This window comes from Entelurus aequoreus, linkage group LG26, assembly GCF_033978785.1.
Source record: "Entelurus aequoreus isolate RoL-2023_Sb linkage group LG26, RoL_Eaeq_v1.1, whole genome shotgun sequence".
Taxonomy (NCBI): domain Eukaryota; kingdom Metazoa; phylum Chordata; class Actinopteri; order Syngnathiformes; family Syngnathidae; genus Entelurus; species Entelurus aequoreus.
In genome coordinates this window covers 39,027,159-39,041,940 of record NC_084756.1, presented here as the reverse complement: position 1 = coordinate 39,041,940, position 14,782 = coordinate 39,027,159, and the positions used below count along the sequence as shown (strand labels likewise).

General features: G+C 40.3%; 1 protein-coding gene across 1 annotated transcript in view; it reads right to left on the bottom strand.

The window, feature by feature from the left end:
- LOC133643339 (rho guanine nucleotide exchange factor 10-like protein) overlaps positions 1–14,162 on the bottom strand; it is a 76,906-nt gene extending 62,744 nt beyond the window's left edge. The window contains exons 1-2 of the mRNA XM_062037826.1: positions 14,022–14,162; positions 13,832–13,918 (exon numbers count right to left, since the gene is read on the bottom strand). Coding sequence (XP_061893810.1) covers positions 13,832–13,918; positions 14,022–14,162 — 228 coding nt within the window. The remainder of the gene's footprint in view (positions 1–13,831; positions 13,919–14,021) is intronic.
- Between the last annotated feature and the right edge of the window lie 620 nt (positions 14,163–14,782).

The following is a 14,782-nucleotide window of genomic DNA, read 5'->3' as shown; positions in this document are numbered from 1 at the left end:
CCCTCCCTCCCTCTGGGTGGGTGCCAGGACCCCTCCCTCCCTCTGGGTGGGTGCAAGCCCCCCTCCCTCCCAGTGGGTGGGTGCCAGGCCGCCGACATGTAGTCTGTGTTTAAATCCCATCATGTGACGGCAACATGAGCTAAATATAGTCTTTATAATCAGCTTTTACCTTGAAAATCAGCTTTTACCTTGAAAATTGGAACCCTAACCCTAACCTTGAAAATCAACTTTTACCTTAAAAATCAGTTTGTACCTTGAAAATCAACTTTTACCTTGAAAATCAGTTTTTACCTTGAAAATCAGTTTTTACCTTGAAAATCAACTTTTACCTTGAAAATCAGCTTTTACCTTGGAAATCAGTTTTTACCTTGAAAATCAGTTTTTACCTTGAAAATCAGCTTTTACCTTGGAAATCAGTTTTTACATTGAAAATCAGTTTTTACCTTGAAAATCAGATTTTACCTTGAAAATCAACTTTTACCTTGAAAATCAGTTTTTACCTTGAAAATCAACTTTTACCTTGAAAATCAGCTTTTACCTTGAAAATCAGCTTTTACCATGAAAATCAGCTTTTACCTTGAAAATCAGTTTTTACCATGAAAATCAACTTTTACCTTGAAAATCAGCAATTGCCTTGAAAATCAGCTTTTATCTTGAAAATCAGCCATTGCCTTGAAAATCAGCTTTTACCTTGAAAATCAGCCATTGCCTTAAAAATCAGCTTTTATCTTGAAATTCAGATTTTACCATGAAAATCCGTTTTTACCTTGAAAATCAGCTTTTACCTTGAAAATCAGTTTTTACCTTGAAAATCAGCCATTGCCTTGAAAATCAGCTTTTACCTTGAAAATCAACTTTTACCTTGAAAATCAGTTTTTACCTTTAAAATCAACTTTTACTTTGAAAATCAGTTTTTACCTACAAAATCAAGGGTGGGTGCCAGGCCCCCTCCCTCCCTCTGGGTGGGTGCCAGCCCCCCTCCTTCCCTCTGGGTGCCAGCCCCCCTCCCTCTTGGTGCTAGGCCCCCTCCCTCCCACTGGGTGGGTGCCAGCCCCCCTCCCTCCCTCTTGGTGCCAGCCCCCCTCCCTCCCTCTTGGTGCTAGGCCCCCTCCCTCTTGGTGCTAGGCCCCCTCCCTCCCACTGGGTGGGTGCCAGCCCCCCTCCCTCCCTCTGGGTGCCAGCCCCCCTCCCTCTTGGTGCCAGGCCCCCTCTCTCCCTGTGGGTGGGTGCCAGCCCCCCTCCCTCCCTCTTGGTGCTAGGCCCCCTCCTCTTGGTGCCAGGCCCCCTCCCTCCCTCTGGGTGGGTGCCAGGCCGCCGACATGTGTTTAAATGGCATCATGTGACGGCAACATGAGCTAAATATAGTGATTATCCCTTGATTGTCCCCGCTCAGCCCCTTTTGCATGCCATCATTTGTTTGATTGGTACCCGCGAGTGGAATGTGGACAGGAGAGCTCCTGTGGGCGGTGCAGGACGAGCCACAACAAAGAGCTCCTGTGGGCGGTGCAGGACGAGCCACAACAAAGAGCTCCTGTGGGCGGTGCAGGACGAGCCACAACAAATAATTGTCTGCTGAGGAGAAGATAGCTGAGACTTATCTGGCTGCGAGGGGCCGGAGAAAGGAAGCTTTCAAGTGGCCTCTCCACCTCCACGCTTGCCCGCGCTCACGTGTCTGCTCCTCGGCCCCCTCGCCACCGCGCCGTGTCCTCCCTGGCAAAGTGGGCGCCCGCTGGTTTGGAGAAACAGCCGTGATCTGGACTGAGTCCTCCTCGCTGCTCAGGGGAGGAGGACTCTGCCCAAATGCTTTGCCAGCTTTAATTAGATGAGTTTGTGCGAGACGAGGCCAGGGAGTGTGTCCGCCATCATGTGGGGCCAAAGTTACTTTGGAGGGGTTGTGCCAAAATGAAGGCTGGAGTGTGTCCGCCATCATGTGGCGCCAAGGTCAACAGTTGCAAACCCTGTTTCCATATGAGTTGGGAAATGGTGTTAGATGTAAATATAAACGGAATACAATGATTTGCAAATCCTTTTCAAGCCATATTCAGTTGAATATGCTACAAAGACAACATATTTCATGTTCTAACTCACAAAACTGTATTTCTTTTTTGCAAATAATAATTAACTTAGAATTTCATGGCTGCAACACGTGCCAAAGTAGTTGGGAAAGGGCATGTTCACCACTGTGTTACATGGCCTTTCCTTTTAACAACACTCAGTAAAGGTTTGGGAAGTGAGGAGACACATTTTTGAAGTGGAATTCTTTCCCATTCTTGCTTGATGTACAGCTTAAGTTGTTCAACAGTCCGGGGGTCTCCCTTCTGCTATTTTAGGCTTCACACATTTTCCATGTCTGGACTACAGGCAGGCCAGTCTAGTACCCGCACTCTTTTACTATGAAGCCACGTTGATGTAACACGTGGCTTGGCATTGTCTTGCTGAAATAAGCAGGGGCGTCCATGGTAACGTTGCTTGGATGGCAACATATGTTGCTCCAAAAGCTGTATGTACCTTTCAGCATTAATGGTGCCTTCACAGATATGTAAGTTACCCATGTCTTGGCCACTAATACACCCCCATACCATCACACATGCTGCCTTTTACACTTTGCGCCTAGAACAATCCGGATGGTTCTTTTCCTCTTTGGTCCGGAGGACACGACGTCCACAGTTTCCAAAAACAATTTGAAATGTGGACTCGTCAGACCACAAAACACTTTTCCACTTTGTATCAGTCCATCTTAGATGAGCTCAGGCCCAACGAAGCTGACGGCGTTTCTGGGTGTTGTTGATAAACGGTTTTCGCCTTGCATAGGAGAGTTTTAACCTGCACTTACAGATGTAGCGACCAACTGTAGTTACTGACAGTGGGTTTCTGAAGTGTTCCTCAGCCCATGTGGTGATATCCTTTACACACTGATGTGGCTTGTTGATGCAGTACAGCCTGAGGGATGGAAGGTCACGGGCTTAGCTGCTTACGTGCAGTGATTTCTCCACATTCTCTGAACCCTTTGATGATATTACGGAGCGTAGATGGTGAAATCCCTCAATTCCTTGCAATAGCTGCTTGAGAAAGGTTGTTCTTAAACTGTTCAACAATTTGCTCAGGCATTTGTTGACAAAGTGGTGACCCTCGCCCCATCCTTGTTTGTGAATGACTGAGCATTTCATGGAATCTACTTTTATAGCCAATCATGGCACCCACCTGTTCCCAATTAGCCTGTTCACCTGTGGGATGTTCCAAATAAGTCTTTGATGAGCATTCCTCAACTTTATCAGTATTTATTGCCACCTTTCCCAACTTCTTTGTCACATGTTGCTGCCATCAAATTATAAAGTTAATGATTATTTGCAAAAAAAAAAGTTTATGAGTTTGAACATGAAATATGTTGTCTTTGTAGCATATTCAACTGAATATGGCTTGAAAATGATTTGCAAATCATTGTATTCCGTTTATATTTACATCTAACACCATTTCCCAACTCATATGGAAACGGGGTTTGTACTTGTTGACAGTTGACAGTTGTCCAGCTGACAGACAGGTCAGTTGTCCAGTTGACATTTGACAGTTGTCCAGTAGACAGACAGGTCAGTTGTCCAGTTGACAGACAGGTCAGTTGTCCAGTTGACAGACAGGTCAGTTGTCCAGTTGACATTTGACAGTTGTCCAGTTGACAGACAGGTCAGTTGTCAGACAGGTCAGTTGTCCAGTTGACAGACAGGTCAGTTGTCCAGTTGACATTTGACAGTTGTCCAGTTGACAGACAGGTCAGTTGTCCAGTTGACATTTGACAGTTGTCCAGTTGACAGACAGGTCAGTTGTCAGACAGGTCAGTTGTCCAGTTGACAGACAGGTCAGTTGTCCAGTTGACAGACAGGTCAGTTGTCCAGTTGACAGTTGTCCAGTTGACATTTGACAGTTGTCCAGTTGACAGACAGGTCAGTTGTCAGACAGGTCAGTTGTCCAGTTGACAGACAGGTCAGTTGTCCAGTTGACAGTTGTCCAGTTGACATTTGACAGTTGTCCAGTTGACAGACAGGTCAGTTGTCAGACAGGTCAGTTGTCCAGTTGACAGACAGGTCAGTTGTCCAGTTAACAGTTGTCCAGTTGACATTTGACAGTTGTCCAGTTGTCAGACAGGTCAGTTGTCCAGTTGACAGTTGACAGACAGGTCAGTTGTCCAGTTGACATTTGACAGTTGTCCAGTTGACAGACAGGTCAGTTGTACAGTTGACAGACAGGTCAGTTGTCCAGTTGACAGTTGACAGACAGGTCAGTTGTCTAGTTGACAGACAGGTCAGTTGTCCAGTTGACAGACAGGTCAGTTGTCCAGTTGACAGACAGGTCAGTTGTCCAGTTTACAGTTGACAGACAGGTCAGTTGTCCAGTTGACAGACAGGTCAGTTGTCCAGTTGACAGACAGGTCAGTTGTCCAGTTTACAGTTGACAGACAGGTCGGTTGTCCAGTTGACAGACAGGTCAGTTGTCCAGTTTACAGTTGACAGACAGGTCAGTTGTCCAGTTGACAGACAGGTCAGTTGTCCAGTTGACAGACATGTCAGTTGTCCAGTTTACAGTTGACAGACATGTCAGTTGTCCAGTTGACAGACCGGTCAGTTGTCCAGTTGACAGACAGGTCAGTTGTCCAGTTTACAGTTGACAGACAGGTCAGTTGTCCAGTTGACAGACAGGTCAGTTGTCCAGTTGACAGACATGTCAGTTGTCCAGTTGACAGACAGGTCAGTTGTCAGACAGGTCAGTTGTCCAGTTGACAGACAGGTCAGTTGTCCAGTTGACAGACAGGTCAGTTGTCCAGTTGACAGACATGTCAGTTGTCCAGTTGACAGTTAACAGACAGGTCAGTTGTCCAGTTGACAGACAGGTCAGTTGTCCAGTTGACAGTTAACAGACAGGTCAGTTGTCCAGTTGACAGTTAACAGACAGGTCAGTTGTCCAGTTGACAGACATGTCAGTTGTCCAGTTGACAGACAGGTCAGTTGTCCAGTTGACAGACATGTCAGTTGTCCAGTTGACAGACATGTCAGTTGTCCAGTTGACAGTTAACAGACAGGTCAGTTGTCCAGTTGACAGTTAACAGACAGGTCAGTTGTCCAGTTGACAGTTGACAGACAGGTCAGTTGTCCAGTTGACAGTTAACAGACAGGTCAGTTGTCCAGTTGACAGACAGGTCAAGACAGCTGAGGTCTAAGTGATATCTAACAGCACAGTGGCCAGGGATTGATCATGTCAGAGGGCGTGGCCAATATCGTTGATGAAACATCAGTATCGGTCGCAAAATTGTAAGCGGTGGCGTGGACAAGCGGTGATCCGGGTAGGATGAGACAAGCGGTGATCCGGGCAGGATGAGACAAGCGGTGATCCGGGCAGGATGAGACAAGCGGTGATCCGGGCAGGATGAGACAAGCGGTGATCCGGGCAGGATGAGACAAGCGGTGATCCGGGCAGGATGAGACAAGCGGTGATCCGGGCAGGATGAGACAAGCGGTGATCCGGGCAGGATGAGACAGGAATTCCCAGCAGTAGGAGATGGAAGATGCTCCTGATTGAGCGTTGAAGTATGAGAAGGAAGATGCTCCTGATTGAGCGTTGAAGGCTTCATCCATATTGCTCTTTGATTTGGCCATCAGGAGAGCAGCTGCGTTACAAAGTGTCAACACGCATGAGAGTCAGCTTAGCCTAGCAGCTTCATCTTGCTGCTGGAGTAAAGTGTCAAGCATGGGAGGATGTAAACACTTCTTCCACCCGGGAAGTCTCCACTTCCACTTCCAAGCAGACTTTAATGAGGTCTTTTCTCCCGAAGTGCGGCGTGGAAAAAGGGGCGGACCCTCGGAGGACGTTTAGCATTAAAGTGCAATCACGTAGAGGACGCTGTGTCTCTGACACACTTTCTGGGGCGAGAGAGGGTGAGTCCATAACTTAGGTGCGTCAAAACCCTGACTAAAGTATTTGCACGTAAACAAACAGGCAGGAAATATTTAGCATTCTTCAGTCTTGTCGTCAAAACATGTCCGGCTTCACAATAAAAGCGCGACGCGTCACATAGGCTACGGTAACAAAATACAACATTTATTTCGTTACTATCATGCTTTGATTGTCAAAAGGTGTTTTGTTATGTAATCTGTGATATTTCTACCTACATACATGTTTACAATAGAATAGAAAGTACTTTATTGATCCCTGGGGGGAATTCAGCACCACAGTGCGCTCACAATAGACAATAAACACTTGGGTATTTTTTACATGTGAAAATATAAATACAGTCTATTATACAGCATTATTCACATGTGAATAATATAAATATAGTCTATTATACAGCATTATTCACATGTGAATAATATAAATACAGTCTATTATACAGCATTATTCACATGTGAATAATATAAATACAGTCTATTATACATGTGAATAATATAAATACAGTCTATTATACAGCATTATTCACATGGTAATAATGCTGTATAATAGACTGTATTTATGTTATTCACATGTGAATAATGCTGTATAATAGACTGTATTTATATTTTCACATGTGAATAATGCTGTATATTACTGTATTTATATTATTCACATGTGAATAATGCTGTATAATAGACTGTATTTATGTTATTCACATGTGAATAATATAAATACAGTCTATTATACAGCATTATTCACATGTGAATAATATAAATACAGTCTATTATACAGCATTATCCACATGTGAATAACATAAATATAGTCTATTATACAACATTATTCACATGTGAATAATATAAATACAGTCTATTATACAGCATTATTCACATGTGAATAATATAAATAAAGTTTATTATACAGCATTATTCACATGTGAATAACATACATTCAGTCTATTATACAGCATTATTCACATGTGAATAATATAAATACAGTCTATTATACAGCATTATTCACGTGTGAATAATATAAATACAGTCTATTATACATGTGAATAATATAAATACAGTCTATTATACAGCATTATTCACATGTGAATAACATAAATACAGTCTATTATACAGCATTATTCACATGTGAATAACATAAATACAGTCTATTATACAGCATTATTCACATGTGAATAATATAAATACAGTCTATTATACAGCATTATTCACATGTTAATAATATAAATACAGTCTATTATACAGCATTATTCACATGTGAATAGTATAAATACAGTCTATTATACAGCATTATTAACATGTGAATAATATAAATACAGTTTATTATACAGCATTATTCACATGTGAATAACATAAATATAGTCTATTATACAGCATTATTCACATGTGAATAATATAAATACAGTCTATTACACATGTGAATAATATAAATACAGTCTATTATACAGCATTATTCACATGTGAATAACATAAATACAGTCTATTATACAGCATTATTCACATGTGAATAACATGTCTTGCCACTGGTGAGGGCGGTCGCATCTCTCTCCGCTCCCTCCTTCCCTCCCTGCTTGCTCTCTTTGTTTTTGTCTTGTTTGAACTATTTTGAAGCCTCTTTTCTTGAGCTGTCCTCAAATCTAAACATCAAAATGAATTTGATCAACTGGACTCTCGACGCAATTGACACAGTCTTTTCGACAAGGAAAAGAGGCTCGGGGGAGCCTGGCTGCCCTGATGGAACCATTGCTGCGGGGTACGTGAGAGATTCCTGGAATACTTGGAGAATCATGTGCCTCTCAGTCCTTTCCATCGAGGACGTGGAAGACATCTACCTATTTGGAGCTGTGATCGCAGGGCATTTGCTGATTGGGCTGGGCATTGCTCTGGTGTATCGTCAAATTCGGAAGACGATGGCAGCCACTCAAGGGGCCAACAGGCTGTTCAACGCAATGGAAGGATTGGGTCGTGCTGTGGGATCACAGACTGGAGCGATTGCTGATTTGAATCGCAAGGTAGATTCGATCTTGATGATGTTACAGAAAGAATAAATTGGAATTGTCAGAGCCAGCATATAGAGCAGGAATGTCATTGTTTTGACTGCTCGAAGAAAAAAACAACATCTTAATCTACGATTTGACTCCCTCGAATGGCCTTGAGGAACAGGCTGTTTGAAAACACTCCCCCGAGGACTCCTCAAAGATGGACGCTTTTGACCTTTCCCTTTTCTTCAAAAGCACCTGGGTCGGACTCTTGAACTCTTGAACTCTTGGGGCCGGCCTCGGCCCATAAAGACAATCCAACATCTCACCCAAGTTAATTGGGCATACATGCACGCATATACCCTTCCCCAATCAACGTCTTCACCACTGCTTTATTCCTCCGGGGTTGTGGGGGCTGAGCAGCGCTTAACAGCAGCTGCTGGCCTCCAAAGTCCTGTTGGATGACTTTGTTGCGAGTTTGTTGTGATTAAATGTACCTTGTTTATGTGTGCCATGCTATGTGAGGTTTTTTTCCTCGGACTCAGTCTGGACCATTCCTGAGGGTCCAGCCTCAGACTGATATTTTTTTTACTTCCACCCTCCCCCCAATGTCACCTTTTTCCCACCTTTTTGAGGAGCGCCTAAGTGAGGCTGATCCGTTGGCGGTCCCGTCTTGTCTCCCTGTAACGTATGTCTGCTCTTAGCGGGATTGTGCCGAAAATGTAATTTCAGTTCTTATGTGTCTTGTACATGTAAGAATGGACAATAAAGCTGATTGATTGATTGATTGATTGATTGATAAATACAGTCTATTGTACAGCATTATTCACATGTGAATAACATAAATACAGTCTATTATACAGCATTATTCACACGTGAATAACATAAATACAGTCTATTGTACAGCATTATTCACATGTGAATAATATAAATACAGTCTATTACACATGTGAATAACATAAATACAGCCTATTGTACAACATTATTCACATGTGAATAACATAAATACAGTCTATTATACAGCATTATTCACATGAGAAAAAGCTGTATAATAGACTGTATTTATGTTATTCACATGTGAATAATATAAATACAGTCTATTATACAGCATTATTCACATGTGAATAATATAAATACAGTCTATTATACAGCATTATTCACATGTGAATAATATAAATACAGTTTATTATACAGCATTATTCACATGTGAATAACATAAATATAGTCTATTATACAGCATTATTCACATGTGAATAATATAAATACAGTCTATTATACAGCATTATTCACATGTGAATAACATAAATATAGTCTATTATACAGCATTATTCACATGTGAATAATATAAATACAGTCTATTATACAGCATTATTCACATGTGAATAACATACATATAGTCTATTATACAGCATTATTCACATGTGAATAATATAAATACAGTCTATTACACATGTGAATAATATAAATACAGTCTATTATACAGCATTATTCACATGTGAATAACATAAATACAGTCTATTATACAGCATTATTCACATGTGAATAATATAAATACAGTCTATTATACAGCATTATTCACATGTGAATAACATAAATACAGTCTATTATACAGCATTATTCACATGTGAATAACATTAAAAACAGTCTATCATACATTTAAGTACAGTCAAAAAGAAACATATGCATTATACAGTCTGATGGCTGTCGGTATGAAGGATGTTAGCACATCACTTGAGGAATAAACTGTAGAGGAGGACATTTTGTGGCAGATTTGTTTTCACACCATTCTCTGATTGATAGTCTTCAATTACAGAATGTTTATCAGGCGGAATATTACATTTAATAATAAAAAGGGAAGGTTAAACCACTGTCATGCAGACATATGAAAACAATTAACTCGTACAAAATGTAATTTGTTGACTATCAGAAGCATTTATTCAGGTAGAAATATCACAAATTACATTACCAAACATCTTTGACAATCAAAACATGATCGTTAGAATCCACACTTCAGTGTTTCCCACACATTCATTTATTTGTGGTGGCCAGCCACGAAAGAATTAAGGCCGCCACATTTTTTTTAAATTTTTTTTTTGTCCTGTCCAGCTTCTCAGGCAAATCATATAGTTGATGTAGATGCCCATATAGGCTGTTCACATTTACTTTACAAAAGAGAAGTGTAGGATACTTTTGTTGCCTTATTTGTATTTGACCACTACTGTTTTCTGTTTATTTGTTACTGACTGTGGCAGGACACCTCTGCCTCTGTTTCACTTTATGTTGCTGGTAAATAATATGCTTGTAGTAGTAGGCTAAAGTTAAATTATTTAGTATGCACTAATTAAAGGGGAAGAGCTTTAAGAGACATTTTAGCTTTTATATTTTATAAGATATATTTTTTATATTTTAAAATATATATTTTTTGTAAGAACCACAATTAATAGATATATTTCAGTGAATAACTTATTGTTCAAATCTGTATATAAATATGTACATAAAGTGTTGTAATTATATTGTAAAATGGATGGATGGATGGACATTTAACACAAAACTGTTATTATTAATTAGTAAGTATACATTTTTTGGAGCCTTTTTAGAGAAAACCATATCATTGTAGTAAATGATGCAAATTTCTCGATGATGTCATGGTGACCACGCCCATAGCCACGCCCCCACCACCACAGGTCTCTTGGCATTTTATGGGAAACTCTGCACTTTGTGTTATCAATGCGTAAAACTGAAAGAGTAGCTCCTTTTCTAAATGCAAGTGCTCCTACAGCAGGAATACAAATGATGTATTCCTACAACTTACACAGTCTGGCAAGACACCGACCGACGCACTGCGGGTATTTTTCAAATCCTCCTTAAAAGTGTGTTCAAGTCATTTTTGTGGTGAGCTGTTTTAAAACTAAAAAAAAAAGCATAGTGTTTAAAAAACATTTCATTAATGCAAACTAATTGTTCAGTCATGCTAGTAAAAACTTGAAATGTATTTGTCTGGAGTACGTTAATGAATGGCAAAAAATATATATATTATTGCGATTAATCACGATTAATTTTGAGGTAATTACAAACAAATTGTGATTAAATGTTTTCATCGTTTGACAGCCCTAATTATCATCATTTTTTTACGAACGCTGTCAAAAAAAATATTTTTGGCAGCTGAGTTGCTACAATTTTACCATGAAATTGACTGTTTTAACGGCATATATAAATAAACATTGATTGATATTACTGTAGGCCTTAGGTTTCACACCTGTGGCCTAAAGGGTAGAATGTGGCGAGCGAGGAGAAAGACAAAGAGGATTTTGTTACTTTTCCACATAATAACCGCCCCCAAAACAATTCCTAAATATCTTCTTTTTGCTATCATTGCATTTTCTTTCTCGGGAGACTGCATTGTGATGTGTGATGGTGTCCACTTCATAAAAGCCAGCCCACACCTACAACTTACCTTTATGCCACACAGTAACAGTTTAATGTTGCAGTCGCAGTTTCCCAGCAACATTCGACCTTCGCATTCTGACCTTTTAGCTACATTTGATACGCTATTCTTCAAATGTGAATAAAATGCAAACACAGAGGATGAGTTCAAAAGTCATGGTTACGGGGCTAAAGGCTGCAATGATTCCAAACGGTAAAAGGTGGATTCCTTGTGATTGATTCTTCGCGTGTGTGTGTGTGTGTGTGTGTTCTTGTATTCCTACCCTTCTTGAGACATGAAGAAGGAAAAGTATCTTCCATATGAGGAGGTGTGAACAAGTGATGACATAAATCAATAACATTGCATCTAATAGACAATGTCTCATTTGTGGTGACATCCATCTAAATGAGGGTGCTCCCAAAAAGGAGGGATTTTTATAATTGACTCTGTGTCGCTTTTAAAAGTGCTCCCCCTCTGGTCAACATATGAAATGACAAGTGTGTGGAAACATTTAAAGTACTCCCCCTCTGGTCAACGTTTGAAATAACAAGTGTGTGTAAACATTGGAAGTGCTCCCTCTCAGGTTAACATGAAATAACAAGTGTGTGGAAAAATTTGAAATGCTCCCCCTCTGGTCAACATATGAAATAACAAGTGTGTGTAAACATTTGAAGTGCTCCCCCTCTGGTCAACATATGAAATAACAAGTGTGTGGAAAAATTTGAAGTGCTCCCCCTCTGGTCAACATATGAAATAACAAGTGTGTGGAAAAATTTGAAGTGCTCCCCCTCTGGTCAACATATGAAATAACAAGTGTGTGTAAACATTGGAAGTGCTCCCCCTCTGGTCAACATATGAAATAACAAGTGTGTGTAAACATTTGAAGTGCTCCCCCTCTGGTCAACCTATGAAATAACAAGTGTGTGTAAACATTTGAAGTGCTCCCCCTCTGGTCAACATATGAAATAACAAGTGTGTGGAAACATTTGAAGTGCTCCCCCTCTGGTCAACATATGAAATAACAAGTGTGTGGAAAAATTTGAAGTGCTCCCCCTCTGGTCAGCATATGAAATAACAAGTGTGTGGAAACATTTGAAGTGCTCCCCCTCTGGTCAACATATGAAATAACAAGTGTGTGAAAAAATTTGAAGTGCTCCCCCCTCTGGTCAACATATGAAATAACAAGTGTGTGTAAACATTTGAAGTGCTCCCCCTCTGGTTAACATGAAATAACAAGTGTGTGTAAACATTTGAAGTGCTCCCCCTCTGGTTAACATGAAATAACAAGTGTGTGTAAACATTTGAAGTGCTCCCCCTCTGGCCAACGTATGTAATAACAAGTGTGTATAAACATTTGAAGTGCTCCCCCTCTGGCCAACATATGAAATAACAAGTGTGTGTAAACATTTGAAGTGCTCCCCCTCTGGTCATCATATGAAATAACAAGTGTGTGAAAAAATTTGAAGTGCTCCCCTCTGGCCAACGTATGTAATAACAAGTGTGTGTAAGAAATTGAAATGTGCCCCCTTTGGCCAAAATGTATTTAAAAAATAAATAAATATGTGTATAGAGACATACTGTAATAACTTCAAGTAAAAAATGAAGATTAAAAAACAATTATAAAAAAAACAACAACAAAAAAAACAACAGTCTTTTTCTCACAATGTGTCGACTTTTTTCTTATAAAATTGGCAACAATTTCACATAATCTTTCTGTTTCTGTGATATTGCGATATTTTCTTGTAAAACTATTACTTTTTTATGTAAAATTATTACTTTTTTAATGCAAAATAGTGATATTTGTCATATAAAATTCTGACTTTTATCACAATATTGCCCATTTTTTTTGTGGTGCTTGTAAAACAGAGACATTTTTGGAGTAAAATGATGACTTTTGTCATAGTTTTGCTCAGTAAAAGTCCGATTATTATTATAATATTGCCAACATTTAAAGTTTGCTTCTAAAATTGTGACTTTTGTCGAATAAAAATTACGACCCCTTTCATACAATTGCCAAAATGTTAGCTTTTCTTGTAAAATTGCGACTGTTATTGAGTAAAATTCCAACTTTTATCATAATATTGCACAAATGTTCAGCTTTTCTTGTAAAATGTTGACTTGCGTTGAGTAAAATGACGACTTTTATTATAATACTGCTGAAATTCTCAGTAGTTTCTTGTGAATTGTGACCTTTTTCTTGTGAAATTCCAACTCATTTTTCACAACTAGCCTTTTTTATATTTGCATAGTATGTATATATTATTCATGTTGTAAATACAAATATTTATGTATCTAGAAAGGCTGGTCCCTAAAGAGGGAGGCATTTTTCTCAGGTCTCAAGAAGGTAAGAAATACAATAATGTGTGTGTGTGTGTGTGTGTGTGTGTGTGTGTGTGTGTGTTGTGTGTGTGTGTGTGTGTGTGTGTGTGTGTGTGTGTGTGTGTGTGTGTGTGTGTGTGTGTGTGTGTGTGTGTGTGTGTGTGTGTGTGTGTGTGTGTGTGACTCACCCAGAGAAAGCCTTGAGGTAAGGAGGTGCTGGCCGCAGAGAAGCCCAACATTGCACACTGAACAGGATTGTGGATGGCAGCTTCAAGCTACAAGAGACAAAATCAATATTGATTTCTCATACATCACTTCAACGGCTTTTCTTTTTATTCTCGCCGCGCTGTCTCACTGCGTTTTCTCTAAGTGACACACGATCTGGCAGCGGCGTTGACACTTTTCCAAATCTATTCTGTTTGGTGTCAAGACTCTGCCGCCGTTAAGGACTTTGTTACTCTCCGAGTGACTGATGACTTTCTGGCCCTCTATCTGAGGGCGAGGCCACCGGGCTGACATCGATACTTGACAAGGAAAGTCGCCTCGCATTACCACGGATTGTGAAACAGCCACAGTTTCACGCACATTTGGAAGTCGTTTGTCCCAACAGCCATCATGGGAGCAGGTGGTAGAGGTGAACGGCAACCATGTCCCCCCCCCCTCTGTGGAGTCCCCCAAGGCAGTATATTGGGACCTTTACTGTTCCTAATATACATAAACCACATGTCATCAGCATGCGACTGTGAATTGTTCTTGTTTGCGGATGACTCTGCCTTGCTGGTATCAGACAAGGACAAGTCACAGGTGGAGAAAATCCTCAGTGCTGAGCTGTGTAGAACTTGCACCTGGCTCGCTGACAACAAGCTATCCATCCACTTGGGTAAAACTGAATCCATCCTGTTTGGGTCCCCACATCAACCTCAAGAAAGTCAATGACTTCACCATAAAAGTGGGTGACATTGTTATCACCAGGAAAGATGAGGTCACCTACCTAGGTTCCATTCTAGAGGCTAACCTTTCCTGTGATAAAATGGCAACCAAGGTAATCAGAAAGGTTAACCAACGAACGAGATTTCTCAAACAGAATCTCCTCTCACTTGAGGGATTCTGGCGGGAACTCTCGTTCAACCCTTTTTCCA